The 27,754-nt window shown below is 35.5% G+C and overlaps 1 protein-coding gene and 1 long non-coding RNA gene across 3 annotated transcripts in view; one reads left to right on the top strand and one right to left on the bottom strand.

The window, feature by feature from the left end:
* Positions 1-329: 329 nt before the first annotated feature.
* SEM1 (SEM1 26S proteasome subunit) lies at positions 330-27,421 on the bottom strand. Its single transcript, XM_082693608.1, has 3 exons — positions 27,190-27,421; positions 7,056-7,149; positions 330-541 (listed from the first exon to the last, which is right to left on the bottom strand). Exons 1-3 carry the CDS (start codon positions 27,263-27,265, stop codon positions 499-501), a joined length of 213 nt encoding a protein of 70 aa, XP_082549734.1. The 5' UTR covers positions 27,266-27,421; the 3' UTR covers positions 330-498.
* Positions 27,422-27,458: 37 nt separating this feature from the next.
* The window catches only part of LOC309845524, a 75,534-nt gene continuing 75,238 nt past the window's right edge, over positions 27,459-27,754 (top strand). For both annotated transcript variants that reach the window (XR_014301324.1, XR_014301325.1), the window contains exon 1: positions 27,459-27,541. This is a non-coding gene — a long non-coding RNA (uncharacterized lncRNA). The remainder of the gene's footprint in view (positions 27,542-27,754) is intronic.

Genomic DNA, 27,754 nt, shown 5'->3' with positions numbered 1-27,754 from the left:
ATTATTAATGGCTCAGGAACTAATTACATCAATTGAAAACGATTAATATTTTTAAAACACAGGTTTTAAAGGGTCATCTTAGAGATGTCAGCATGTTTCCTAAGCTTTCAAAATACAGATGAGATTAAGGTTAAATGTAACTTAAAAGAAGTAACCTTATGAATAAAATTGATGTGGTTAAAAAAAAATTGATGTGGTTAAAAAAAATGTTGAATCGGGGATCAGATGAATTTACTGTCTCTATATAATAAAGTCCTATAAAATCATAAATAGTGTGAGAAAATTAATGACGGGAAGCAAAAGATCAAGACTTCTGAACCAAACCAAGATTAGATCAAAACATTTATTTTTTTGTGTGTTACAAAAACAAAAATAAATCCCAGCAGGTAATGAAATAAACTTTTTTTTTTTTTTTTTTAAAGTGTCCCATCCTGGGTTCTCTGACTTAGAAATTTAGTACAGTTCAAGTTTAGGTTGCTTCAACACTTCTTCTGGATGCTATGAGGTCTCCATCTTATAACCATGTTTCTCTAGTTCAGCTCTATAATAAAACACAAAAGAACAACAACATCACTGGACATTCTTTATGATAAATTAAAGAAACAATGTTTTTAGAAATAAAATTAATTAAACAATGAGCTAAGCCTAGGCACAAATATAAAACACTACCAAGTAGCTTTTACTTTACACCCTTAAAAGAAATCTGTGCAAGAAGGAAGCTGAATGTGAATAAACATTAATGCTAATAAAATTCTGCTTTCCCATAAGTAAACCTAATTTTATATTCCTTAATTTTCTAATAAATCGATTTAAGGAAAAGATGAGATAGATTAACTACTATCTTCCAAACATCTTTGAAATACCATACAAATGTCCTGTTCCTAATATTTAAAGAAATTTTAAGAATTATCAACCATAAGGCTAAGAACACAAGACATCTGGTATCAAATTTTTAGGAATTTTATAATCCTAGTAGGTATTACTGCTATTTACACATAAAGAATAAACAGACTGCTTTCCATATTGACTTATATCTACTGCTCTAACCCAGACAAAACTTATTAAATTTAAAAGTACATGGGACTTATTCTGCATTAACTTTATGTAGACAAAACATATATACTAAGTTATAAAATACTAAACAAGATTTTACTTAAAAAAATTTTAAATGTGTATTAAAGACCTCAAAAATTTATAAATATATACCCAATATATACAAATATATATTGTAAATATGCAACATAAATTTAATTTATATTTTATATAAATATAGATATTTTATAATTTAAGTAATTTATTCAACCTGAACTTTCAGTCGTCCTTATACACTGCAACTTTTCATCTGCTTTGCATAAAACAGATGCACAAAAAAGTTTAGCTCTATAGTCAATTTCAGCTAAACTACTACTCCAAGTATGATCGGTAACTTCTCTGACACAATCCAATTTTATAGAAGTTTATAACAAAATTATTTCAGGGCCAAAGTATGATAAAACACTGTATAAATGGGCGCCTGGGTGGCTCAGTGGGTTAAGCCGCTGCCTTCAGCTCAGGTCATGATCTCAGGTCCTGGGATGGAGTCCCACATCGGGCTCTTTGCTTGGCAGGGAGCCTGCTTCCTCCTCTCTCTCTGCCTGCCTCTCTGCCTACTTGTGATCTCTCTCTGTCAAATAAATAAATAAAATCTTAAAAAACAAAAAACAAAACACTGTATAAATGTAAAGTATGATTAATGTGCCCCATGCCATTATATCTAGTAAGATAAATTGACATTTGTTCTCAAGTATAATTTAGCTTGGACACTATCACACTCTCCAATGTAAACACAACACAAAAAAAACACATGTAGGAATGATGTATATTTACTATTCATTTACCCAAATGTCACTAAAATATTTACAGTTACTTATAATACAAACATGGATCTAAAGTCCATGAATAATATTAAATCCAGAGATTATTCAGAAAAAACATTTTTATCTTCTGCTCAGGTGTAGAGAATAGTATGGGCCAGTGGTAAATCACCCCTTTAGAAGTCAAAAGATCAGCCCAGGTTTCTGCTCTTTCCTTTGCTAAATTTAACCAAAATGCTTCCTTTGCCCCCCCCACCCCATCCCCTTCCAGGAGATTAAAAGATTTTATCTGTTCTTCATGTTTTCTACTTAAAAAGGAAATAATTTTTAAAGTTTCTTAACAGTCTTCTGCCGTCTTTAACAGAATCAATGTGGATTATTCAAATTCTCTTATTCTACAACAACAAAAATCCTGAAAAGTCAGCCTACAATTTAGTTAACAGGTACACCAAATCTGTCCAGGTTTGCATCTGCCTTCCTGAAAGGAGGTAGTGACTAATTACATTTGTAAATTATTAACACATACAAAGGAGAATATGATATGCTTCTCTATTTTTAAAGATGAAAAGGTTTTTTGCTAGAATTTAAGACATATAAAAAATCAAAAGGAAAAACAAATCAAGGTACTAAGTACAAAGCACAAAATTATACAATCTAATCTATACAATCTAACAGAGATGAGAAAGAAATCCAGCACAACTGGAACAGGATCACAGGACACATATAGTGACTACACACTATTTGAAACAAAAACAGCACCTTTCCTTTTTCAACAAAAACAGAAAGACAAATAGCCACTGGTAGGTTTGAGAACTCTCTTATTATCCAAGAAACTACACTGCTATAGGACAGTGGCTATATTTGACATGGAAATCAGAACAATATTGGCTTCTTGGCTTTTTTTATGTAACATATGATGCAAGGTCAGGAAAACTAATCCCACCCATTTCTACTGAATGTGTCTCTAAATAATTCCAAGAAGAACTAAGAGTCATTGTTTTTGCTGCTTCTGATTATTTGTTTCTCTATGACTCTTAGTTACTTGGAGATACAGGTGACCTTTTTCTTTCTACTTCTACTTGTTATAGGTATTTACAGTGAAAGAGAAAAACATGGAAAGCAGAAGGCTAAGACATGTAGCTAATAAAAGGCAGATTCAGAGTTGGAACCCAGGGAATCACAGTGACTCTAGAAAATGTATTGCCTCTCCAAAGCTAGGGATTAGAACCTATTTACAATATCAGAACACAGTAAAATATGTTATTATGGCTTATAATATCACATTAAGGACCTCCAGATATTTTACAAAGACTAAGAAGAACATCTTTGCAGAGCTAATCAGGACAAGGACAACTTTTTTTTTTTTTTTTTGTCATAGAGAGAGAAGCGAGAGCAAGCACAGGCAGACAGAGTGGCAGGCAGAGGCAGAGGGAGAAGCAGGCTCCCTGCCAAGCAAGGAGCCCAATGTGGGACTCGATCCCAGGACGCTGGGATCATGACCTGAGCTGAAGGCAGCCGCTTAACCAACTGAGCCACCCAGGCGTCCCCAGGACAACTTTTTTAAAGCAAAGATAAAAATATTATCTGACACTGCAATGTCCAATAACGGAATCACATATGGCTATTTATTAAAATTAAGTAAGATGAAAAATTCAGTTCATCAGCTGCACTAGCTACATTTCAATGTGCTCAAGAGCCACATGTGACTGGTGGCTTCTGTACTGGATAGGGCAGCTTACAAAACATTTCTATCAATATAAGAAGTTCTATTTTATAGTGCTGATGAGATGTATCAACCCACATGTGGAAAAAAAACCTCATGATTCAAACAGAAAAATAAAAAGAAAAATCTTATTCACTAATAAATCTTATTCACTAATAAAGGTATCAAAACTTATACTCTTATAGAAATCCACAAACATAAAGGCAGAACAAAAGAGAACATAAGAATTGTGTAAGTGTATTATAAAAACAACAGGACACAAATAATAATATGAATAATGCTCTACTTCCAAGCTAGAAAAACGGTAAGATGCAGTAGTGGCAAGAAATCCAATTATCAATGTATTTACTACTAGAAGTCTCCTGGTAAGATCATTGTACTTAATAACGCCTATTTAAAAATTTATTTATTTATTTATTTATTTATTTATTTTGAGAGCGCGCACACATGAGCAGGGGGAGAGGCAGAGGGAGAGTGGAGAACCTGAATGTGGGGCTCAATCCCAGGACCCTGGGATCATAACCTGAGCCAAAGGCTGACACAACCGACTGAGCCACCCAGTTGACCCAGTATTTAATAATGTCTTAGTTTAATTTTTTATGAGAAAAGTGCTATTTTCTGACTTTGAAAGATAAAAAAGGAAAACATTTTGAAGAGATTTAATTTATGAATAGCAAAGGAAGAAAACTCATTCAGTTCCAACCTGAAAAGTTTAAAGATAACAGAAAAGAAAACAAATGATAATGATAAGAACTCCGAATGGGGATCAACAGAGCCGGAAGGCCTGAAAATATTCTAAGAGTATAATGTGATTCTAGTGAGGGAAGAAAGAGGGGGATGCCTACTAAAAGAAATAATGAAAAAAGAAGAAAAGAAAAAAAAAGAAAAGAAAAGGTAGCAGGGTGTTCTCTGATGTTGCTCAGTTTTAAAATATGAACCAAAAATTAATGCAAAAAGTGGCAAGAACTTATGCACACAGAATTTAATCCCAGAATGGATTGAGAGCTATAGAAAGAACAAAAAAGGTGAGAGCCATATATGAATAAAAAGAAATGAGAACAGATCCAATGCTTGGAAGAGATATAATATTAACAGACTCAGAGAAAAAGCAGAATTATTGTTCAACAGTGTTGTTCCTATCTTGTTCATAAAACTGCAATAGGAAGAACATAATTAATGCAAAATTGAAACTAAGACAGTTTAGATAACTCTAAACTGAATTAAAGCAGCTTAAAATCTCTAGGCTCTGAATAATTACATCTCAGCGTACTAAAAGAATGAAAAGACACAGTCAAAAAAGAGTCAGCCATTTTGAGAAATCATGGAGAATTGTAAAAGTACCAGAATAAAAGGGAAAGGTAAATTGTGCTATTTCCAAAAAGGGGAAAAAGGTGATAGATAAAATTGTTATTAGTCTCCAGCAAAATCCTAAAATATCTTTAGAATGTAGGGTTTTTGAGCCCGTGAAAAATGCAGTGTAGAACAAAAGGTACTGCATCATTAAATTTATTATAAAACATCTCTCTTTTTGAATAAATGTACTAGACTAGAAAATTAGAAGTCTGCAGTAGAACTGCTAGATCTTGATTTGAGCAAAGCATGACAGTTTACTTAGATAACTCTGTGGCCAAGATAGCTTCTATGGATTGAATCAAAATAAAATTGGGGAGGTAAGAATTATCTCTACAACAAATGGTACTGGTATAACAAAAGAATGAAGTTGGACTCATTTCAAACCATGTACAAAAATTAATTTAATTTTATTTTTTTTTTAAAAGATTTTGTTTATTTATTTGACAGATTACATGTAGGCAGAGAGGCAGGCAGAGAGAGAGAAGGAAGCAGGCTCCCTGCTGAGCAGAGAGCCTGATGCGGGGCTCGATCCCAAGACCCTGAGATCATGACCTGAGCCGAAGGCACAGGCTTAACCCACTGAGCCACCCAGGCGCCCCCAAAAATTAATTTTAAACGGATCTTAGACCTAATGTAAGAACTAAAATTCTAAAACTGTTAGAAGAAAATATGTGGATAAATTTTCCTTGAATTTGGCAATAAATTCTTAAAAAGTAGATAAACTGGACTTCATCTGAATTAAAAACTATGAGGAAAATGAAAAGAGAAATGAGCAGAATGAGAGAAAATAACTGTAAGTAATAGGTCTGATAAGGGCTTAGTACTCAGAATATATAAAGAACTCTGACAACTCAACAACAAAAAGAATATCAACCCAACTTAAAATGGGCAGAGGACTTAACTAGATTATTTTGCAAAAGAAGATATACAAATTGACAACAAATACACGAAAAAAGGCTCTTCATTAGTCATTTGGGAAATGCAAATCAAAACCACAGTGAGATACCAATCCACACCACTAGGATGGTTAAAATAAAAAAATAAAGTTTTGATGAGAATGTGGACAATTTAGGACCTTCATACACTATTGGTAGTAATGTAAAATTGTGCAGCTGCTGTGGAAAACAATTTGGCAGTTCCTCAAAAAGTTAAAGAGAATTATGATACGACCCAGAAATTCCACTCCTAGGATTATATCCCCCAAAGCTGGAAATAGATATTCAAACAAAAACTTGTTCATGAATACTCATAGTAACACAGTTCACAGTAGTCAAAAGCTGGAAACAAACCAAACGTCCATCAACTGATGAATGGATAAACAAACTGTGGCATATCATACAATGAAATATTATTCAGCCATTAAAAGAAACAAAGTACTAATACATGCTGTGGCATGAATGAAAGGTGAGAACATTATGCTAACTGTAAGAAACTAGACACACAAGATCACTTATTGTATGATTCTGTTTTTATGACTTATCTAAAACAGGCAAATCTATAGACAGGAAATTAGTAGTTGCCAAGGGCCAGGAAAAGAAGAATGCAGAGTGACTGCTTAACAGGTATGGTGTTTCCTTTTGGAGTGATAGAAATGCTTTGGAATTACATAGAGATGATAGCTGCAGAACAGTGTGAATATACAAAATGCCACTGAATTATACACTAAATGATTAGTTTTGTGATATATGAATTTTACTTCAATCAATCATATTAGGTAAATTTGCACATAAATATGAAAAAGTACACTCCCATCACCCCAATCTCCTTTCCAGTTTGAGAATCACCAATCTTTTGGTCCTGGCATTCTGGTTCTAATTTCTGCGGAGTTATTCAACATTGGTAGAAAATTAATGTTGACAGAATTAAACCCACAAAAATAAAAATAGCAAATATGCTTCTATTTAACTACCTTTGTAAGGAAACTAGAAAGAATAAAAGTTCTATGCAATTACACAAAGTATTCATGTTCAGAAACACAGATGAAGGTAGTAGATTTTCCTTTTCGTAATTCAAAAATGTATTTCAAAGATTAATGATCTTTTAAAGAGGTCAATCATCATATGTAAATTACATATTCCATCTTTACAATTAATACTAAGCTATATAAAATCTGACTTAAAACTCACCGTAACTGATTGGAGAAGTCATCCTCTACATTGTCATCATCCCAATTATCCTCCCAGACATGTGCATCTTCATCTTCATCTAAACCAGCCCAGTCTAAAAACAGAAACAGATGCTGTCTAAATACTTCTCACATGTTATTTCCATAAATACAGAAACTTCAGAAAGTTTGCCACTTAAGACACAATTCAAAACATCTAATACCATATCTATAAGAAATGGTAACCCTCCTCCTTAAATCTCAATTTATGCTGTCGTGTTCTTTCAATTCTTGAATTTGCAGAAAATCTAAAGAGGAAGTTAATACAAAAAAAATTCTATTTGCCATGAAAATGTATTGTAATTTCAAGAGGATATTTACTTTCCTGATTTTTACCTTGGGCTAATTTTTATAAGGTCTATTTCACAAACTTCTAAAATACAGCACCAAGGATGTGAAAGTAAACTGAGGAGAAACTGCTAAACATAAAAAATGATAACTCATACGTAAAAAATGGACCAAATTACAAGCATCACTAACATTTGCCTATCAACAATAGAAAATTTTTAAAGGGAGGACAAATATAGATATGTACAAAGAGGAATGCTTCCGTTTTTAGTTTTCTCAATTTCCTTTTTTGCTTTCTTCCCTTTTGACGATGGGGAGAGGGGTTAAATTTTAGCTTTTGTTTAGAATACTCAGAAAACCTATAAAACTAACATCTCCTTCCCTACTACCTCAGACATTTGCATTATCATTTCTTACCTATATAATGGCAATATTCTTCTATCAGGCTCTTCTTGCTTCTACTCTCTTGATCCTGATAAAAATCTAGCCTCCTGGGTTATAATGTCATTATATATTCTTCTTCTTTTTTTAAAATGTCATCAAACCATCCCAGAAGAGAGTTTATGCATACTCTGTTGTCCTATTTAAGATGCACTGCCTGCTACAATCTTGACATAGCTTTATTACAAAAAATTGTATGATTTTGCATAATGTATTTGTTTTAAAACAAGTATTTTAATTATTTAAATTTAAATCCACTGGGATGATTCACTCATGTTAGTCATGCAGCTTCAAGTACCCTCTTATACACATTTCCCCCTTGTAAAAAATAACAGTGAAGAGCAATTCACAAAATTTTCCTTTTTATTCAGTTCTAACTTTACTTCACATTTTGAAATTGCTTAAAATTTTCTAGTCATCAAACATATGCTGCTCCTCATTTCTTTGACTTTCTGCCATCTTTTGAACCTATTAGTTGGCCTGACATCTACTTAATCAAAATACCTTAATTAGTTAAAATACCATTCCCCAATAAAAGGAACAATAGATGCCTGAAGAAATGGCTAATACCAGATCTGGAATAAGGAAGTTAACAGGTAAATTTGGGATTCCTTTTTGTAAACATGTCAGAAGGTACTAAAACTGGGTTAAAGTTGTTTCTACTGGCCAAATCTGGAGCAACTTTAGAATCACAAAGAATGACATACTGAATTAAATGAAAAAACCCATGAGTCCATAGCAGTATTTGAGGGGATGGGTTGTTGGGAAGGGGATGCTCTTTACAATTCCCAGGTACATAAATGGAGAAAGAATGACAGAATTAGAAAATCACCACTTTGCAACCCTCAGTACAATTCAGGCAAGGATCAGCAATGGATACTAAAACTATTGAGTGAAAAACAGCTGAAACTAGACAAGATTATGTACTTACTAAATGAGGGGAAAATTGGAAATCACAACCTTAACCAATGATTACACTTAACATCACCAATAAATTTTGACAACTTGACATGTATCTTTTGATGTAATTCAGTGAGAAATAAATATCATCTATGTAGATTTCATTAAAAATGCTGGCCTTTAATCTAATCATGAAGGAAATACCAGGCAAATCCAGAATGTGAAATTTTTTATAACTGGTACCTTCAAATAAGTTAATGTGATAAACAAACAAACAAACAAACAAAAAAGAACAAAAAAAAAAAAAAAGAAGAAGAAGGGGCTGTACTGGATGGGGGAAAAGGGATGAGACATTTTCTTTTCTTCTTTTTTTTTTTAAAGATTTTATTTATTTATTTTGAGAGAGAGTGAGAGAGAACATGAGCAAGGAGAAGGTCAGAGGGAGAAGCAGACTCCCCGTGGAGCTGGGAGCCCGATGTGGGACTCGATCCTGGGACTCCAGGATCATGACCTGAGCCGAAGGCAGTCGTCCAACCAACTGAGCCACCCAGGCGCCCGGGATGAGAGATTTTCTACAACAGTTGGTAAAATCTGGATATGGACTCTGAATCTGGATGACAATGAATTAATGTTAAGTTTCTTAAACATGACTGTAAAACTGTTTTAGAGGAACATGTCCCCCACTAAAACATGTATGCTAAAATATGTAAGAGTTGTGTCATTTTGTCAACAGTTTATTCGCAGGTGGTTCTCAAATATATTTGATATATATGATACAAGTAAAGTAAACAGGGCAAAATACTAGCAACTGATAATCCTTAGGTATTTGTTGCCTTTTTTTAACTGACACACAATTGACATATAACATTGCATTAGTTTCAGGTATAAATATAATGATTCAATAATTGTATATTTTGCAAAATGATAACCACAGTAAGTATAGTTACACCCATCACCATACATAGTTACAAAATTTTTTGTGATGAGTAATTTTGAGAGATTTACTCTCTTAGCAACTTTTGAATATGCAATACAGTATTATTAACTATAGTCACCATGCTATATACAGTAAATTCCCATGACTTATTTATTTTGTAACTGGAAGTTTGTACCTTTTGACACCTCATCCATTTTGCTCAGCCCCACCTTGTCTTTTTTAATACTTTTCTATAGGGTTGAAAGTTTCAAAATTAAATGGTGGGAAAAATAGTTTAAAAAAAAAATCACTTTGGGGGCACCTGGGTGGCTCAGTGGGTTAAGCCTCTGCCTTCAGCTCAGGTCGTGGTCCCAGGGTCCTGGGATCAAGCCCCACATCGGGCTCTGTGCACAGTGGGGAGCCTGCTTCCCCCTCTTTCTCTGCCTACTTGTGATCTCTCTCTGTGTCAAATAACAGAAAGAAAAAAAAATGACTTTGGAAATCAACTCTGGAAGCCTTCCCTATGCCCATCTCCTCCTCCTTACCCTCGGGGGTTAGGACCCCTCTTTTGTGTCTATCTCTATTACAGCAATTACATACAGTACAACCATAATGATCAGTTTATATGTCTATGTCCATTACTGGAGTCTGAGCTCCTTAACAATAACTTTGTGTTATTTACCTTTGTATTCTTTTTTTTAAAAAATTTTTTAAAGATTTTATTTATTTACTTGACAGAGATCACAAGTAGGCAAAGAGACAGGTAGAGAGAGAGAGAGAGAGGAAGAAGCAGGCTCCCCGCTGAGCAGAGAGCTCGATGCGATGCGGGGCTAGATCCCAGGACCCTGAGATCATGACCTGAGCCGAAGGCAGAGGCTTAACCCACTGAGCCGCCCAGACACCCCTACCTTTGTATTCTTAAACTACAAACAGTACCTAGCATCATGCACAACAAATGGCTATGAAAAATAAAACTCTAAACCAGACCTTGTATATTGTTGTATAACCCCCTCCCTACCCAAAACAGTTATACTCTCTCTTAAGTATGTCTTAGCCTAAGTTTCACTTTAGTAATTAATTATTAGAGACATGGCTAAGAACATTTCAACTTGAAAAGAAAAATAATAAAATGTATGATTTAGGTTTTTCTTGTACATATAAATTAAAATCTATTCAACAATTTTTGTTAGGTATATAACATAATGAGTAATATGGGTATATTACTCATTATGTTATATACCTAACAAAAATTTTTGAATGCAATACATGTCATCATCATGATTTAAGAATAGAAGAAAGTACGTCTATTTATCTGGTCCCCGAAGTCAGGACCAGATAAAACTTAGGAGGCATCGTAACTACTCTTTCTCCTTCCACTACCACAATCACTCATTATGACCCTTCCATTTCAACTCCCAATTATCTCCAGAATAAGTCTCCCCTTCCCTATTCTTACTGCCACTTATTAATTTAGGGTTATTCCCTTCATAAATAATACTGTAGTCTTCTTTCTGTCCCCTCCTCCCCAGTGGTACACAGTTTATACCATTCCACCACCAATGCCTAAAATGCAACTGCCATCTCTGTCCATTACTAATTCAAAACCTACAGGTTGGAACCACATTTTATTAAATCTGCAACTCTGATATGATTAGTTGAGTGCTGGGCACACCACAGACACTCAATAAAACACTGGGTAAATGGACTATATTTCTCAAGTGCCCTCTGTGTGGTTAATCTCAAGAAAACAGAGGCCAGTGTGATCTCAGTAAAGCCAAGAGCATCTATTTCAACACAGAAGAGATCAATAAGCTCCTGTATTATGAACTGGTAATGTAAAATTCTCAATTATACTTTGAGAATGTCTTTGAGAATAGTGATAACTTCATCCAATGCTCCCCAAGGAAAAATCATGGGGGAAACTTAAGACCCTAGTGCCTGAAAACATGAAAAAGTTTCCTTATGCAATTTAATTCAGATTGTTAAGAAGCTCAGTTAAATGTATACCCAACGTTAGGGCACCTGGCTAGCTCAGTTGGTAGAACACGTGATTTTTTAAAGAAATTTTATTTATTTATTTGTGAGATAGAGCAAGAAAGATCATAAGCAGGGGGAGTGGCAGAAGGAGAAGCAGACTTCCTGCTGAGGAGGGAGCTCGATGACATCCCAGCACGCTAAGGTCATGACCTGAGCCAAAGCAGACACTTAACCCACTGAGCTACCCAGGCACCCCAGAGCATGCAATTCTTGATCTCTGAGTTCAAACTCCATCATGGGTGCAGAGCTTACTTAAAACACACACACACAGGGGCGCCTGGGTGGCTCAGTGGGTTAAAGTCTCTGCCTTCAGCTCAGGTCATGATCCCAGGGTCCTGGGATCAAGCCCCGCATCGGGCTCTCTGCTCAGTGGGGAGCCTGCTTCCTCCTCTCTCTCTGCCTGCTTGTGATCTCTCTCTGCCAAATAGAGAAATAAAATCTTAAACCCCCCCCACACATACACACACACACACACACACACGATATATACCCATCTTTAATTATTGGATATAGGGCAGTGAATGTATATTCATTAATAAAAGTTCTCAATAATCAAAAGTATTTTTACACAAATAAATTTTCTTGTACCTCTTAGCATATTATTCTCAAGCAGAGAATACTATAATTACCTAAATTCAAATCCTAACTATTCTCTGAGGTCCTTAACAACAATAATACTTAACAGCAGTATTAATTATATCTCAATTGACTGGGCTAGAAATAGCCTTACATTTCCTATAGTACCTTGCAACTCAAACTGAAAATTTTTATTCTGTTTGTGAAACTAACTATATTTTATCATGAGTAGATTAAGACGTTAAAAAAAATTGGGGAACCACATTAAAGGAGCCACATTCCCTTAGTCTGTGGAAGTGTGATTAGAAAGCTACTGCAACCCATTTTTATTTTTACTTTTTAAAAGATTTTATTCATCTATTTGAGAGAAAAAGAGTGCGCACGAGCAAGGAAAGGGGCTGAAGGAGAAGCAGACTCCCGCTGAGCAGGGAGCCTGATGTAGGACTCAATCCTAGGACCCTGGAATCGTGACCCGAGCTAAAGGCAGATGCTTAACCAACTGAGCCACCAAGGCACCCAACCCATTTTTACACACACACACACACACACACACACACGCACGCACTCCCAAAGCTAAAATAAACTGAGAGAAAAAACATTTTGCACCTTTATAGACCAGAAAAGTGACTTAGTTAAGAGTTAATCATCAGGTACTGGGATAAAATAGTATTGTTAATTCCCATATTGCCATTGCAATCAATAATAAACTATTCATTATATATGTCATAATATTATGAATAAACTTTTTATTCTTCTAAGAGGAAAATCTCAGAAAGTAAGGTATTCTAAGGGAAATATAAAGGGGCAGAAACTGCAATGTTAAGTACATGAGAGGAACATTAAGTAAAGGTGGTACCGGGTGTAGCTCAAATAAAATTTTAAATTAAAAAGGAGCCTCATTTTAAACAGTAGATATATCTCTCTACAATACTGAATAATTTTCATTTTAAAATTAAAACTAAATAAAGCACTTCAAATGATCTCAAATTTAACTTTCATAGAAATATGTATTCTTGTATGTTTAACTTGTATTGGGACAACTAAATTCATAATTCATTTTATGGCAAGTGAACACTGACTATATGCATTCATCCACATCCTCTCCAGTCTTACTATAACCTATAGTTCCATAACTACCTAATAGTATTAATGGACAATCTAGGATTTTATGATTATTGTGTTGTGCTAATTGCACACACTAAGGCTTTCCAGTATAAAAAATCCACATAATGGGGCGCCTGGGTGGCTCAGTGGGTTAAAGCCTCTGCCTTCGGCTCAGGTCATGATCCCAGGGTCCTGGGATCGAGCCCCGCATCTGGCTCTCTGCTCAGCGGGGAGCCTGCTTCCTCCTCTCTCTCTGCCTGCCTTTCTGCCTACTTGTGATCTCTGTCTGTCAAATAAATAAATAAAAATCTTTAAAAAAAAAATAAATAAATAATCCACATAAAACTAACTATATCATTACACTGCAATGTAGCAAGATATGGCTCTACACTTCAAGTTTTTTTTATAAAATGTCTAAGATGAAGTACTGTTTAAAATCAGAATTTTAGAGAAACTCTTGGAAATCACAGCACATCATACCCCCCTTCATTTGAAAACCACCGCCATTGCCACTACAATAAAACAAAGAAGGTAAATATTGTTTACAAGAAAATATTTAACTTTTTCTATCAATATTTCAAAATCCTAGACTTTAAACATTGATATTTGTATTGAGCCAAGAAATAGGAATTGCTAAATTAAGTGTTTATTTTACTGATACTTTTTAAGCATTCTTCATAAAGATATCTAATGGGGTATAATATTCCACAAAATAATCTGAAAATATTAAGACTAAATAATGTGTTCTTGAGTAAAGGGGGTGATATAACTAAGTAACAACTGAACTGTTTTAAAGTTCTAAGACACAAAGTCTCTTACCAGCCCACAATACTTCTAATTAAACATAACCAAGTTATTTCTATTTATACTACTCCCTAATAAACAATAATGTGTCAAAAGATTTGTTAGAAATATAAAATAAAAGAATATTTATTTCACATTTCTCTGCTAATCTTGTAGGCCTACCCTTTCAAGAAGAGTAAAAACATAGTTTTCCCCCTGCCCCAGGAACTTTTAATATTACTATGACTTGATTCAAAATGCTGATTTCAGTACTGTTATTATTTGATGTCATTCAAATGTCTTCAAGCTGGCTTTTAACTCAAGAATTTTTAACTAAAGAGACTAAAAAAACAAAAACAAAACAAAACAAAACACAAAATCAAATTGTTAATACCTATCCAACTTTCTCAGAGAATCACCAATAAGAAACAACAGATTCAATAACTTGTTTTATAGAAGCTCCCAATTCTTAACTCTACATAGGATAGAAAAAGTCAAAATTCTTACCATGAAAGACACTAGTTTGAACAGTGTCTTAAAAACTTAGAGTGGTACAAGGTTGGGTTTAAAAAGTTGAATTCTGGGATGCATGGGTGGCTCAGTTAAGTGTCTCCCTTCAGCTCAGATCATGATCCGAAGGTCCTGGGATTGAGAGCCCCATATAACAACACTCCCTGCTCAGCAGGGACCCGGCTTCTCCCTTTCTCACTACTCTGTGCTTGTGTTCCTCTCTCACTATCTCTGTCATACATAAATAAAATCTTAAAAAAAAAAAAAAAAAAAAAAAAAAGAAGAGGTGAATTCTGATGATAATTTAGCATACAGATAAAGTATCTCTCCCTCCTTTAAAAACCATCTTGTGCTATTTTAATGGCAAGGAAAGGAAAAAGAAGGTAAAAATAAAGTTTAAAAAAAAAAAAAAGGAAAGCAGCTCATGAGGGTTGGGCACGACAGTACTGTGAGCAAAATTTTGGGTAGAATACACACAAAAAAATTCATAATGATAGTTCTGTATTTCTTTAGTAGTATTATACAGTACTTTATAATTTTGATACTATTGAGTATACAGATATACAAATTTAGAAAAGCTGGTTAAATTCTTCACAAATCATCATATGAAATTCAATGTATTACTCTTTAACCTTAATGCCTTATCTTAGAAGTAAGACACACTGAACTCTGTATGAAGTGAACTATCCTTCTAATTATCACAGGTGAAGAATCCAATATATAATCTTTTGAATTACAACTTATTAAGCACTTTAAACTATTTAACAAAAGCACCAATGAAGAAATATGTGTTCATTCACACTGACAAATGGGAATCCATAATCTATTTTAGGTGGAAACTTTAAAGATTTTATTAACAAATGTACTGAATATATTATGTAAAAAGTTTAAGTTATAAGGTAAAATAATACCCAAGTATTATTTCCAAACACTTATAAATCCTCCATACTGTACATATGTTACATTATTTATATTTGCAATATATGTATACTCATACTAAGTGAATGTGTAAATTAAAAAGCAATGATGTTGTAATCTCCGGTATCTGGCATTTCTTGCAATATATCCCTGATTTGTGTTTTAATTTTCAACTATAACTCTAAACTGATAACTATGCAATTTTATTTAATCACTCTTTTTTAAAGGCTTAAACCCAAATATAGGGCAAAATAATAAAATGAAACAAAGGATACCTGATTCATGTCTAATGCTTTCCTTCAATACATAGCTGACTTTATAAAGTATATACTTTATCTTCAACACTAAGTGCATTGCCAGGATTGTGATTAATCATTTAAATAACCACAGCTGTGTTTACTTCAGTGTGCAGGCCTCCAGATGTGTACTGGTAAAAAAAAAAAAAAAAAAAAAAAAAAAAATACGATATTTTAAGAAGAATTGTAAGTAACCAGTAACAGATGCCTAATACATAAGTTTCTAGGAATTCTAGAAAATTATTTAAGACTTTCCCCCAGATATGGCTTTGTTCACATCTGCCAGTGAGAATTATATCTGTGACTAGCCTTAAGTTTCACAAATCTGAACCATCAAAGATCCTACATACTTCTTCTAAGTATCACCTTGAAATTTAAGTATGGGAAAGGGAATTCTCTCAACTTAGTATTTTGAAATTACTCTCCCCACTCTCCAATACACATTTCAAAATTTCCCTAAAAGTATAAAGTATACTATTTGAAGAAAAGCGAAAAAGAAATTCTTGTTATATTAAATAGGGTTGCAAATGCCTTATTCTATACCAATGTGTAGGAGCATCAAATTTTCATTTAATCCTTAAAACTAAAGCTACCCTCAGTATAAACAAACTAATCTTCAACAAAGTGTCTTCAAATAAAAATTGAGCATTTATATGCAGAACATTATATGAAGAAAAAGATTTTTAAAAACATATGGAAGTTTGAAAAATTCTTAATTGTACACTTACCATCACAGTAGAGTATACAGAGAACTACCTACCATCATAGGTAAGTGAAAGAGAACAGCAACAGTTACAAAACCATCATTCTGCTCATGAATTCAACAATGAAGACACCCTAAATCTAGTCATTTTGAGATGAATATACATGTCCCTGCTTAAACTGTATAAAATAGATTAAAACAAAAATTTAAGTTTTACAGGTTATCATGATACAAAAACAACTATACCCTAGAGATCTAATGTTTATTCAATAGCTAAAAAATCAGTACCTAGCACAGCACCATATTATTACTGCATTTTCTCCAATAAGGACCAAAAATGTCAGTGAGGAACTTTAGACCAACCAACCAAATGCAAGTCATAAATGATGTTGCTACCAGACTACTGGTAAGCTTTCAGTTATTTGTGGTCAGCAGTCTGAAAGAGGCTCAAAATAAGCTAAATAATCATTTATAATTTTTCATATATTTTAAAAGAAGGAAATTCAAACACAATTCCTTTCATCGATAATTTAAAAATACATGCCTCTGGGAGAATGGTTCCACAATAAAGTCATGCTGACTTTGCTTCTCTTTATTAGCGCTTAGTTTTTCTCTGTACTTTTATAAAACTGCCGAAAGCCATTACTCTCATTTTTTGCAAGGCCTCATGCCCACACTTGTCGCAATTCCCTCATTCTGATCCTCCATATGAATGAGTTAAGATGTGAACCTCAGCACCTGTCTTCCACTAGACATGCAAGTGCAAAATCACAACCTCCAATTTCTTATTCCCAACAGTCCTTATCAAACCAGTTGCCAAAGCTCACTTGTTATTCTTGTGTCACTCTCTTCACTTCTTTCCTAACAACCTTTCTCAGGCCCTTAATCCTCAGTCAAGCTATTTCAACATTTTGCTAATCAGTTTCCCTGACTCAGTCTCTTTTCTATCTTTCCAAATTAATTTAGCTGAGTTGATCTTAAACTACCTACAGCTTAAAGGAGGCCCACACATATCAAACAAACAAAAAAAAATCTACTTCTCATGTATCTAAAGGATGTCCAAACTGGACTTTTGATTTAAAATTTTACAATATTAGGCCCCAAACTACCTGCATTTACAACCACTATTTCATAGTCAAATAAAACACAAGTATTATTTTTTCACCTCCAAGTATCTACTCTTTTCCTGTTCTTTTGGAAACCCTTGTTCTACACTTCTGTCTTTCGAAAGCTTTGTTCAAATGTTGCTATCTCAGCTTGTACAGAACTGGAAATGATTTCCCCTTCTTTTCAACTTCTGTTAGTTACACTTTACTACCAGCTGTTTAATTCCCTGCCCTCCCTATCCCAGCCCCCACCACTGGAAGGAAACTCAATGAAATCTTACCCAGAAGCCCAACAGATAAAGATAAGCAAAAGCAAAATTGCTCTGATTTAATTGGGAGTATTGAGGGAAGGACTTCGAGTTCCACTCCCAAGATAAGCACCTCCAAAATACTAAAAATCTCAAGCTTACTATGAAAATCACTGTGCCCCGACTCCATGGTATTTCTAAGTTCAAAGGTAAGTTATCACCTAAGGAGTCAAATTTGCCTCAGTACAGCATCTAGTTAACTGTGACTTGGTAAATTACCAAATTTTGCAGAGCCCCAAGCATAAAACCTTTATAAATCTGCTATGTGAATTAAGTGAGACCATGTATCTAAAGCACTTACTATTGATAAATGGCAGCTAACATCATTCTCTCTGCACCATTCACTACCACATTTATAGGAAGCACTCAACAAATACATATTGAATGAATAAATCACTTATTATGCACCAATCACCTCACAGGAAGTTGTGGAGTAAGGAAAGTAAGAAGGAAAACATGTTCCAGAATAAAGACAATACTATTTCTACCAAACATTACATGTACACAACACAGGAAAAAAATGTATTTGGTGAACTTTTAATACTTCAGAAGAGTTTAAATATAGTCTTTGAAACTTTTATTTTCTCCTCAATACTTTCAACAATTCATCACATCTTTCACTGAGTGATGTTTAACAACAACAAGTAATAATGTTAAATACTGAAGTTGCAATTGCTTACTGCTTGTTTATTCTTTTTTTTTTTTTTTTAAGATTTTATTTATTTGTCAGAGAGAGAGCGAGCGAGAGCGAGCACAGGCAGACAGAGTGGAAAGCAGAGTCAGACGGAGAAGCAGGCTCCCTGCGGAGCAAGGAGCCCCATATGGGACTCACTGCTTGTTTATTCTATAGGATCAGTGAAACAGCTAATCCAAATAGTTTTTCGAAGTAATTTTTACTGTTTAATATCCTGGAGTACGCCTCTCACTAAATCCTCCCAAGCACATACATATGTGTGTGTGTGTGTGTGTGTGTGTAGCACTATATATATATATATATATATATATGCATTTTTTTTAAGAATTTTTAAAAGATTTTATTTGTCAGACAGAGCGAGCAAAAAGCAGGGAGAACAGCAGGCAAAGGGAGAAGCAAGCTCCCCACTGAGCAGGGGGCCCAATGTGGGACTCAATCCTAGAACCTGGAATCATGACCTTAGCTGAAGGCAGACACTTAACCCACCGAGCCACCTAGGTGTCCCCAAGCACCAGTATCTTGATTTTTTTGTTTTCTTAACTTCACTGTATTTCTTTATACCTCCTGCACATTTGTTTGCATCCTTAAACAACTGTTTGCTATTATTTTATGTATCTTTATATTTTATATGAATACACTATTTTTAGAGCACTTTTGGAAATTAATTTAAAAGTTTTCAATACTAGAAAACTAATCAATTTTTAAATAACCAACGAAGTCAAGCTTTATTTTGGATATTCCTAAAATTACAAATAAAATATCTGTCAATTCAAATTCTAAGTAAATACCAAATATCCAAAATCCAACTCCCTAAGGAGACTGGAGGGAAGAAAAGGGAACTAACATTTATTGAGTACCATTTTGTATGAAACTCTGTGCTATGCCATTTCATATGTATCATTGTTATGTGTGTGTCCTTCTCCATCTCAAAACAGTTACGTTGAAGCCCTAACCCCAATGTAATGGTATCCGGAGATGGGGTCTTTGGAAGGTAATTAAGATTGTGTAAGGTCATGAGGGTGGAGTCCTCAAGATGTGATTACTGCCATTACAGGAAGAGACACCAAACAGCTCACTCTTTCTCTCTTCACCCTGTGAGAACACAATAAGAAGGCAGCAGTCTGCAAGCCAGAGAGTTCTCACCAGTCACTGAATCAGCCAACAACTCGATCTTGGACTTTCCAGCCCCCAGAATGCTGAGAAAATAAACTTCCATTGTTTAAGTCACTCAATCTACAGTATTTTGCTATGGCCCCTCGATGGTAACAGCTGGGGTGCCTGGGTGGCTCAATCCACTAAGTATCTGCCTTTGGTTCAGGTCATGATCCCAGGGTCCTGGGATCCAGCCCTGCATAGAGCTCCTTGCTCAGCTGGGAGTCTGTTTCTCCCTCTCCCTGCGACTCCCCCTGGTTGTGTGCAGGCACGCTCTCTCTCTCAAATAAATAAATAAACTCTTTAAAAAAAAAAAAAGACAGTAAAAATTCAAGGAAAAAATAACAGTCAATCTCACTTAATTCAATCCCAAAATCAAAATGATGACATTTCATTTTTCATCCATCAGGTTCACAATGACTAAAATGCTAAATATGGACAATAGGCAACCTTATGAGGGAAAAAGTAAACTGTGATAGAAATTTTAATTGGTATAGCCATTCTCAAAGGCAATTTAAGGCTCTATGTCAAAATTCAAAATGCACCTGGTAGCAAATGAGGTGGCAGAGCCAAGAGGGCATTCCTACAGAGGCAGAACATAGAGTGAACACGGAGAAGTAGTCATGCGGTGCTTTAGCGAGGAGAGGAGAGGGTGGTCTGGCAAAGAATGTTGAAGCCCAAGCGACATAAGGAAGGTAACTGTGGGTGGAGGGATCAACAAAGATTGGCTAGGGAGCAGGATGACCAAACAGACAATATATTTAAGACAGTGAAAGCCAGATTTCTCCCTGTTAGGGAAGGGAGATACAAATATGGAAAGAAAATGAGCTAGAATGAACCCCGTAGTGCTGAACTGTAACTGGAGACACTGTGTGAACTTATGGTTTTATATATACACACATACAAATACAAGTGTATAAATTTATGCACACATTTGTGTACTTCGTTCCTTCCACTGAGAGGGTCCCCAAAGCAACTAGCACAGCTGGAGTTGAGATCCTGCTTTCTGAATATTATTCTCCACTAAAAGAAATGCTCCTTGGAGAAAGAGCTGATTCAAGGATTAGAGCAGGGAAAGAACAAGAATAACTTGGAATATCTTTTTGTGTCAGAATGCTTGGAAACACAAAATTGACGGCGAAATGTCAAAAGGTCAAAGGTATGACAGGGCTCCCCATGTTCAAATATAGGACAATCTGAGGATCAAAATAAATAATAGCACCATATTATAACCCCTTAAATGATAATCTGAGTCTGTATGGATATAAATAACCAAATTAATAAACTGAAAGTTTGATAATGAGTGGAATTTAGTATTTCCATAGTTTCACAAAATGCCTATTAATTACAAAGGGAAAATGAGTAATCTAATTTTGGAAGTGCCTCATAGAAAATACCTTAATAAAGTGATTGAGGTGAACTTCTTCAGTAATACAACAAATGTGAATCATATTCTATCTGATAGGATGTAATGAGAACACAAAATTGCAACTATGATATTCCTGATAACCAAGGTGTAGAACCTGAATTGAATCAGGTGAAAACATCAGAGAAATTCAAGTAAGGAACATCCTACAAAATAACTGGTCTGTAAACTTCAAAAGTGTCAAAAGATGAAAGTCAAAGACAAAGTGAGAATTGCTCTAGAATGAAAAATACTATATATAATATGGTCCTCTGTATTTTTTAAAAATATACATAAATTTTGGAAAGATGCTAGAAAAAACTAGTTAACAGTGGCTATCCCTGGTGTATGGCGAATGATTTGGGGGAAAGGCAAGTAAATGCTTTTACTTTTTACTTTACGCCCTTTTATAGGTTTAAATTTTTGCTATAAGCAGCTACTTGTACAATTATCATATGCGTAATACTATAAAAGCATTTTAAAGAAATTAAGTAACTAACATGAACTGATAAGCTACAAGTTGATGAGAGATGGATTCTGAAACTAGGTCTGATCTTAGATTCATTGTGCTTTTTCTACCCCAGGGTTCAAAAACTTTCTTCTTGCGTATAATTACCATGAATGGACATTCAACAAGCACTCTGCCATTCATCATATTTATTTTTTATTTTTAGTAACACAATTTCTTCATTTCTTGCCACCACCACGTAACTAATTTAAATGTGTGATAGTGTTATGTATGTGTCCACTATATTACATTTAATAACTGAAAATAGCAGAGTCCTCTGAGCATTAGTTAACTAATATTATATGACACATTATCAGTTGTATCTATCCTTATATTTATAATTTTCAGGAATCCCATTGATGATTTAGTCCAATTGGTATCCAATCAATGTAAATATTTCTCCATGACATTTTTCACTGGACAATTCTTATGCAATACTGGTCTATACAAAACAAGCATTTAAAATCCTTGGCCTCTACCCCTAAATGTCATTACTTCACATTTGCATTTGTCAGGTAAATGTGATGTCTAAAAATACTTCCCTGGATAAGAACCACTGTAAGATGTCTTACTTTGTTAGGTGAGAGTAGCTCAGTTATTCCAGAGGGAACCACCAGCTTGTTTATTGTCTGCCTCAACAGACAGATTTCCATCAGTAACAGTCTCTTACCCAGCAATTTTTCAAGGAGAGTTGGAAGGCAGGTAGTACACTGCTCTTGAATTCATCAGATAACAAAGCAGTTTCACTGATCATAGAAAAACTATAGAATACTTAATATAATAGAATTCTCTTGTAAATATCATTACTTCTGGAGGCAAACTCAGTTTCCTTTTAAATATTCTAAAAAGTTTTCCCCTAAAAAAACAAACAAACAAACCCCAAAAAACCCCTCTCAATTCTGGCACAGAAAGAAGAGATTAAAAGAACCAAAAGGCCCACTTGTTCTTTCCACTCTTCTTTTCTCACCCACTTCTGATTGTCAGAGGAAGGTGATTAATGAAAATATTTTAAGTATCCTTTTAATATCTCTCTGATGAAAATTTTTTTGACATTTGAAATAAATTATAAAGTATTTCAGTTTTAGACCCTGCTCTAGTAATTACCAACTTAGCCATACGAGCTTGACAAGTTTTATCTTCTCTAGATTTTAAGTTGCTTCCCAGTTCTAACCATGCCAAAGCCTCCAAAATTAATTATAATCAATCACACACATTATGTTGAGTGTCCTCCGAACAAAGCCTATTCTCAGTTTAAATAGCCAAAAAGCTGCAGAGCGCATTTCACAAAGATCCTAAACATGATTTTTAAGCAGTTCTTTTTTTTTTTTTTTTTAAGATTTTATTTATCCTTCTGACAGATCACAAGCAGGCAGAGAGAGAGAGGGGAAAGCAGGCTCCCTGCCAAGCAGAGAGCCCGATGTGGGGCTTGATCCCAGGACCCCGGGACCACGACCTGAGCCCAAGGCAGAGGCTTTAATCCAATGAGCCACCCAGGTGCTCCTAAACAGTTCTTAATGACCAGATTATATACCCATCAGTTAGAGTAACTGTGAGGAACTGCCAATGTAACACAGATCCACAGACTAAATAACAAGTTTTTAAAAAGAAGCATTTGTTTCTCTGGACCTTCAGAGAATCACCCCTCCCACCACCAGTATACCTCACACTGAAGAACTATTCAAAAGAAACAAAGAGGCTCCATAAAAACATTACCGTAGCTTCCGTTTTAAAACAGAAATTCCCCTTCCTTAAAATGACTGAATGACATCCTACCAAACAAGTTCTTATCTGGGATGAGATGTAGCAACAACATTCCCCCAAAAGATGGATAATCCATTACTCAAACCAGGGATACCAAACTTCAGTAATGGTATTCATGCAGCAGTCTCTTCTAACTGCGAGCTACCCTACACAATGGGTATCCCCCATCACCCACTTTCTGGAGCAATGAGGCAACAAGGCCTGTGAAAATCAGACCTCCTACAGATAGAAAAGAGGATTATAGCCCATTTTATGTTGTATCTGTTACTGTGTCTGACAATGGCACATTTACTATAAAGACAACCATAAGAAAGAGAATCTCCAAAGAAAGCAGAGAACCTGGAAAATAATTCAGGTCATAATCACTGAACTGAAAATTCAAATACTAAAAAATTCAAAATTGGCCATTTAGTTATTCTCCAACTATAAAGTGCACACAAATCTTTAAAGGATCTTGGTAAAGTCCACACTAATTCAGTAGGCCTAGGTTGAGAAACTGCATTTCTAATAAGCCGCCAGTTAATGCCAAAACTGCTGGTCTATGGATCACAATGAACAGCAATGAAGACTGAAACATGACTTGGCCATAAAAAATGAACAAAAATCATATAGTTTCAAAAGGGAAATAATTCAGTAATTCCTTGGTGATATTTTCCCAGGTTTTTTCTCTTAGTTTTTTTTTTTTTTTTTTTTATAAGAGCAGTTTTTATTAGTAAATATTTATTGGTTTCACCTATTGGCCTAATTTTGTACCCACCAAAATCTTAATTCAAATTAACATGAAAGGAAAACCTGTCTAAATTATGAACCACAGAAGAAACATAGAAACCTAAGCAAAACAATGGCATTTCAATGTTATTTCTTACTCTAAAGGGAAATATTCCTAAATGAATTGGGTTTTACACATTCAAACCTGAAGACAACAAAATCCTATAAAGACCAGTTAAGTGCTGAGTTACTTAATTTTAATAAACTGGTTGATCTCAACAGGCTCTTGTCTTAAAAATAAATAAATAAATAAATAAGTAGAATTCTCAGGGTATCTGGATGGCTCCATCAGTTAATCAACTGACTCTCAGGTCATGATCTCAGGACCCTGAGATCAAGACCTGTATCAGGCTCTGTGCTGGGCATAGAGCCTGCTTAAAATTCTCTCTCCCTAAGATCCTCCTTCCTAAAAAACATTCTCTGCTTTTTCTCTTAACTTTAATGAATTCTTTACTATATAACTACCAAGACTCTGAACAAATTGCTCCTCACAACATAAACTTCGAATAAGAACTACATATTCTGCAAAAAGCTGCTGAAATCAAAGTTGCTGAGAAAAATCATGTGTATCATTAGGTACTCAGTTATCTCTAGAACTCTCTAAGCAGTCAATTCTCAACTACTTACTTTTTTTTTTTAAGATTTTATTTATTTATTTGTCAGAGAGAGAGAGAGAGAGAGAGAAGCACAAGCAGGCAGAGTGGCAGGCAAAGGCAGAGAGAGAAGCATGCTCCCTGAGCAAGGAGCCCAAAGCAGGACTCGATCTCAGGACCCTGGGATCATGACTTGAACCAAAGGCAGTGGCTTAACCAACTGAGCTACCCAGGTGTCCCTCACCTACTTACTTTAAAATGCAAGTTTATTCATTAAACAAGCATTTATTTATTTATTTATTTTTAAAGATTTTATTTACTTGACAGATAGACACACAGTGAGAGACAGAACACTAGCAGGAGTGGGAAAGGGAGAAGCAGGCTTCCCGCTGAGCAGAGAGCCTGATGTAGGACTTGATCCCAGCGTCCTGGGATCATGACCTGAGCCGAAGGCAGAGGCTTAATGACTGAGCCACCCAGGTGCTCCTCAACAACCATTTATTTACCACTTACTATGTGTCAGGCACTTTGTTAAATGTTAAAAATAAAGCTTGTGTTGGGGAGTCACACAGACCTTTCAGATCCTGATTTTACTACTTAATGGCAAGCTTTTGAAATCTAAGCATGGATTTCCTTACAGCTGTAGTGACAGTTACACTATAAAATGTAAACAAAGTGTCTACCATTGTACCTTGTATGTGATAAACAATGGGTAAAAGCTATATGAAATATGAAGTCTGAGTAAAAAGTTGATCCTGCCCTCAATAAGCCAGTTCTCTACTGAAGAGCTCAGTATTAGATTACAAACCAACTTGACAGTGAGGTAAAGGAAACATGTCTGGGGGGCCTGGGTAGCTCAGTGGGTTAAGCATCTACCTTCAGCTTAGGTCATGATCCTGAGGTCCTGGGTCCTAGGATCCAAACCTGCTCCAGCTCCCTGTTCAGCAGGGAGTGTGCTTCTCTGTCTTCAATCTGTCCCTCCCCCACCCCCACTTGTACGGTCTCTCTCAAATAAATAAATAAATAAAATCTTACTTTAAAAAAAAAAAAAGAGAGAGAGAGAGAAAACATGTCTGGACAGATAAATCACTACCAAAACAACAACAACAAAACAATCCTCTCAATACATAATGAATCCCATAACTGAAATGTGCTTTCGGTTAGTGTAGGGGTCCTATGAACACTAATGTCTTCTTCCACTAAGCAAAATAACAGAGTACACCATAAATAAGAAGAAAAAATGTTCAAGCTATGTGGTTTTTTATGCACAATAGGATCACAATGGGGTAGACACCTTAGGACAATTTTAGGGAAGTTGTAATTGCTTAACATAACAGATCGGTACACTATTAATCACAATTCTCTTCCTACCACCTTCAGAAAGGCTACCAACAGCAGCCTTTATTTACAAGAACAAATATTTACCCTACACATAACAAATAATAAAGGAAGTCATTCTGGAAACCTACCTGGAAACAACAATTAATAAATTTTGGTCTTTATTTATAAAAAGATAAACAGAAACAGTACATCATTCCTAGAAGGTATCCATCATTTCTAGCCAGCTATATGACATTCGACAAACTTTCTTAATAGTACCAAATTTCAATTTTTTTCATCTGAAAAATGGTAATACTGGTACCTAGTTGCTAGGATCGTTAAAATGAATACAAGCAAAGCACTTAGACAAGTAATTACTCGATAAATATTAGCTATTTGCTATCACTTACAATGAGAAAACTACTCTTGGTAACCATGAAACTAATAAAAATAGAAAGCTTTAGGATTCTGTTAGTTTGAAGTGATCAAAAATGAGAAACAAGGATAAGGTAACAACGTGTTATTACCCACCAACACCTGATCCTACTTAAGTGGCTTCATTTGTGAAGTCCTAAAAGTAAGCAATACTGGCCTAACCAGGTACAGCAATTGAATTCTGGGTGGTTTAAGGACAAAGGAACGCTGCTACACTACAAGAAAGTAAAGAAAAAAGAGATATATGTAGATATGAACAAGGTGACGGGTTAGAAAAAAAAAAAAAAAAAAAAAGACCAACCATCCCGGACTCGGAGCTAGAGGCTCGGGTCACCATGGCTCCTCCCAATGAGGAAGCAGAAGGCATTCAGCCTCACTAGCGAGGCCCACCCAGACACGCCGAACCCAAAGCCGGTCGCACTGAAGGTCGCGCGTGCAGAGCCTCGAGAGCCGGCCGCAGGGGTCTGGACTTCCCGCCGGCGCCCCCCGGCCGAGCCCAAGCATCCGCGCCGACTCTACCCGGAGGCCTGAGTCACCGCCCGCGCGGCCCAGAGGCCGGGGCCCAGCCGGTTACCTTCGGCAGGGAACTCCTCGAACTCGTCGTCCTCCTCCAAGAGACCCAAATCCACCGGCTGCTTTTTCTCTGACATGACGATGCTCTGCGCCAAAAACCTCTCAGGCCAAGAGGAAAGTTGGAACTCTCACTTTTCCTCACCGAAGCCGCCAACGCCGAGGCGCCTCTGAGGCCGGCTCTACCATCGAGACGCGGTAGAAGAGCCACGGGAGCAGCGCAAGGAATGCTGGGATACTGAAGGTCCGCCCAGCGCTTCCTGCGGGTGTAGCAATCTGTCAGATTTAAGAGATGGATCATTTTATACCTTTATTGTTTTATCGGGGCTCTCTGAATTGGCAGATTTGGCATCCGGGTAGGTTTTCCTCACTGGAAAAGACTCACAATGTGTAGAAAAATTAAACACCTTTACTTAGTCTAAGTCTGAGGAATAAAGTGACCGATAAGATTCCCGAAGGGCCTGCTAAGTGTCGGGCCCTTCATATTGATTAGCCCCAATCTTAAACCGATCCCTAAGCATCGTATTAAATATCTCCACGTCACAGAAAATTCAGATTCAGAAAAAAAT

Source organism: Mustela nivalis (assembly GCF_964662115.1).
Source record: "Mustela nivalis genome assembly, chromosome: 12".
In the NCBI taxonomy this organism is placed as follows: domain Eukaryota; kingdom Metazoa; phylum Chordata; class Mammalia; order Carnivora; family Mustelidae; genus Mustela; species Mustela nivalis.
The sequence above is the reverse complement of the archived record's forward strand: the minus strand, read 5'-3'. Positions and strand labels throughout refer to the sequence as shown.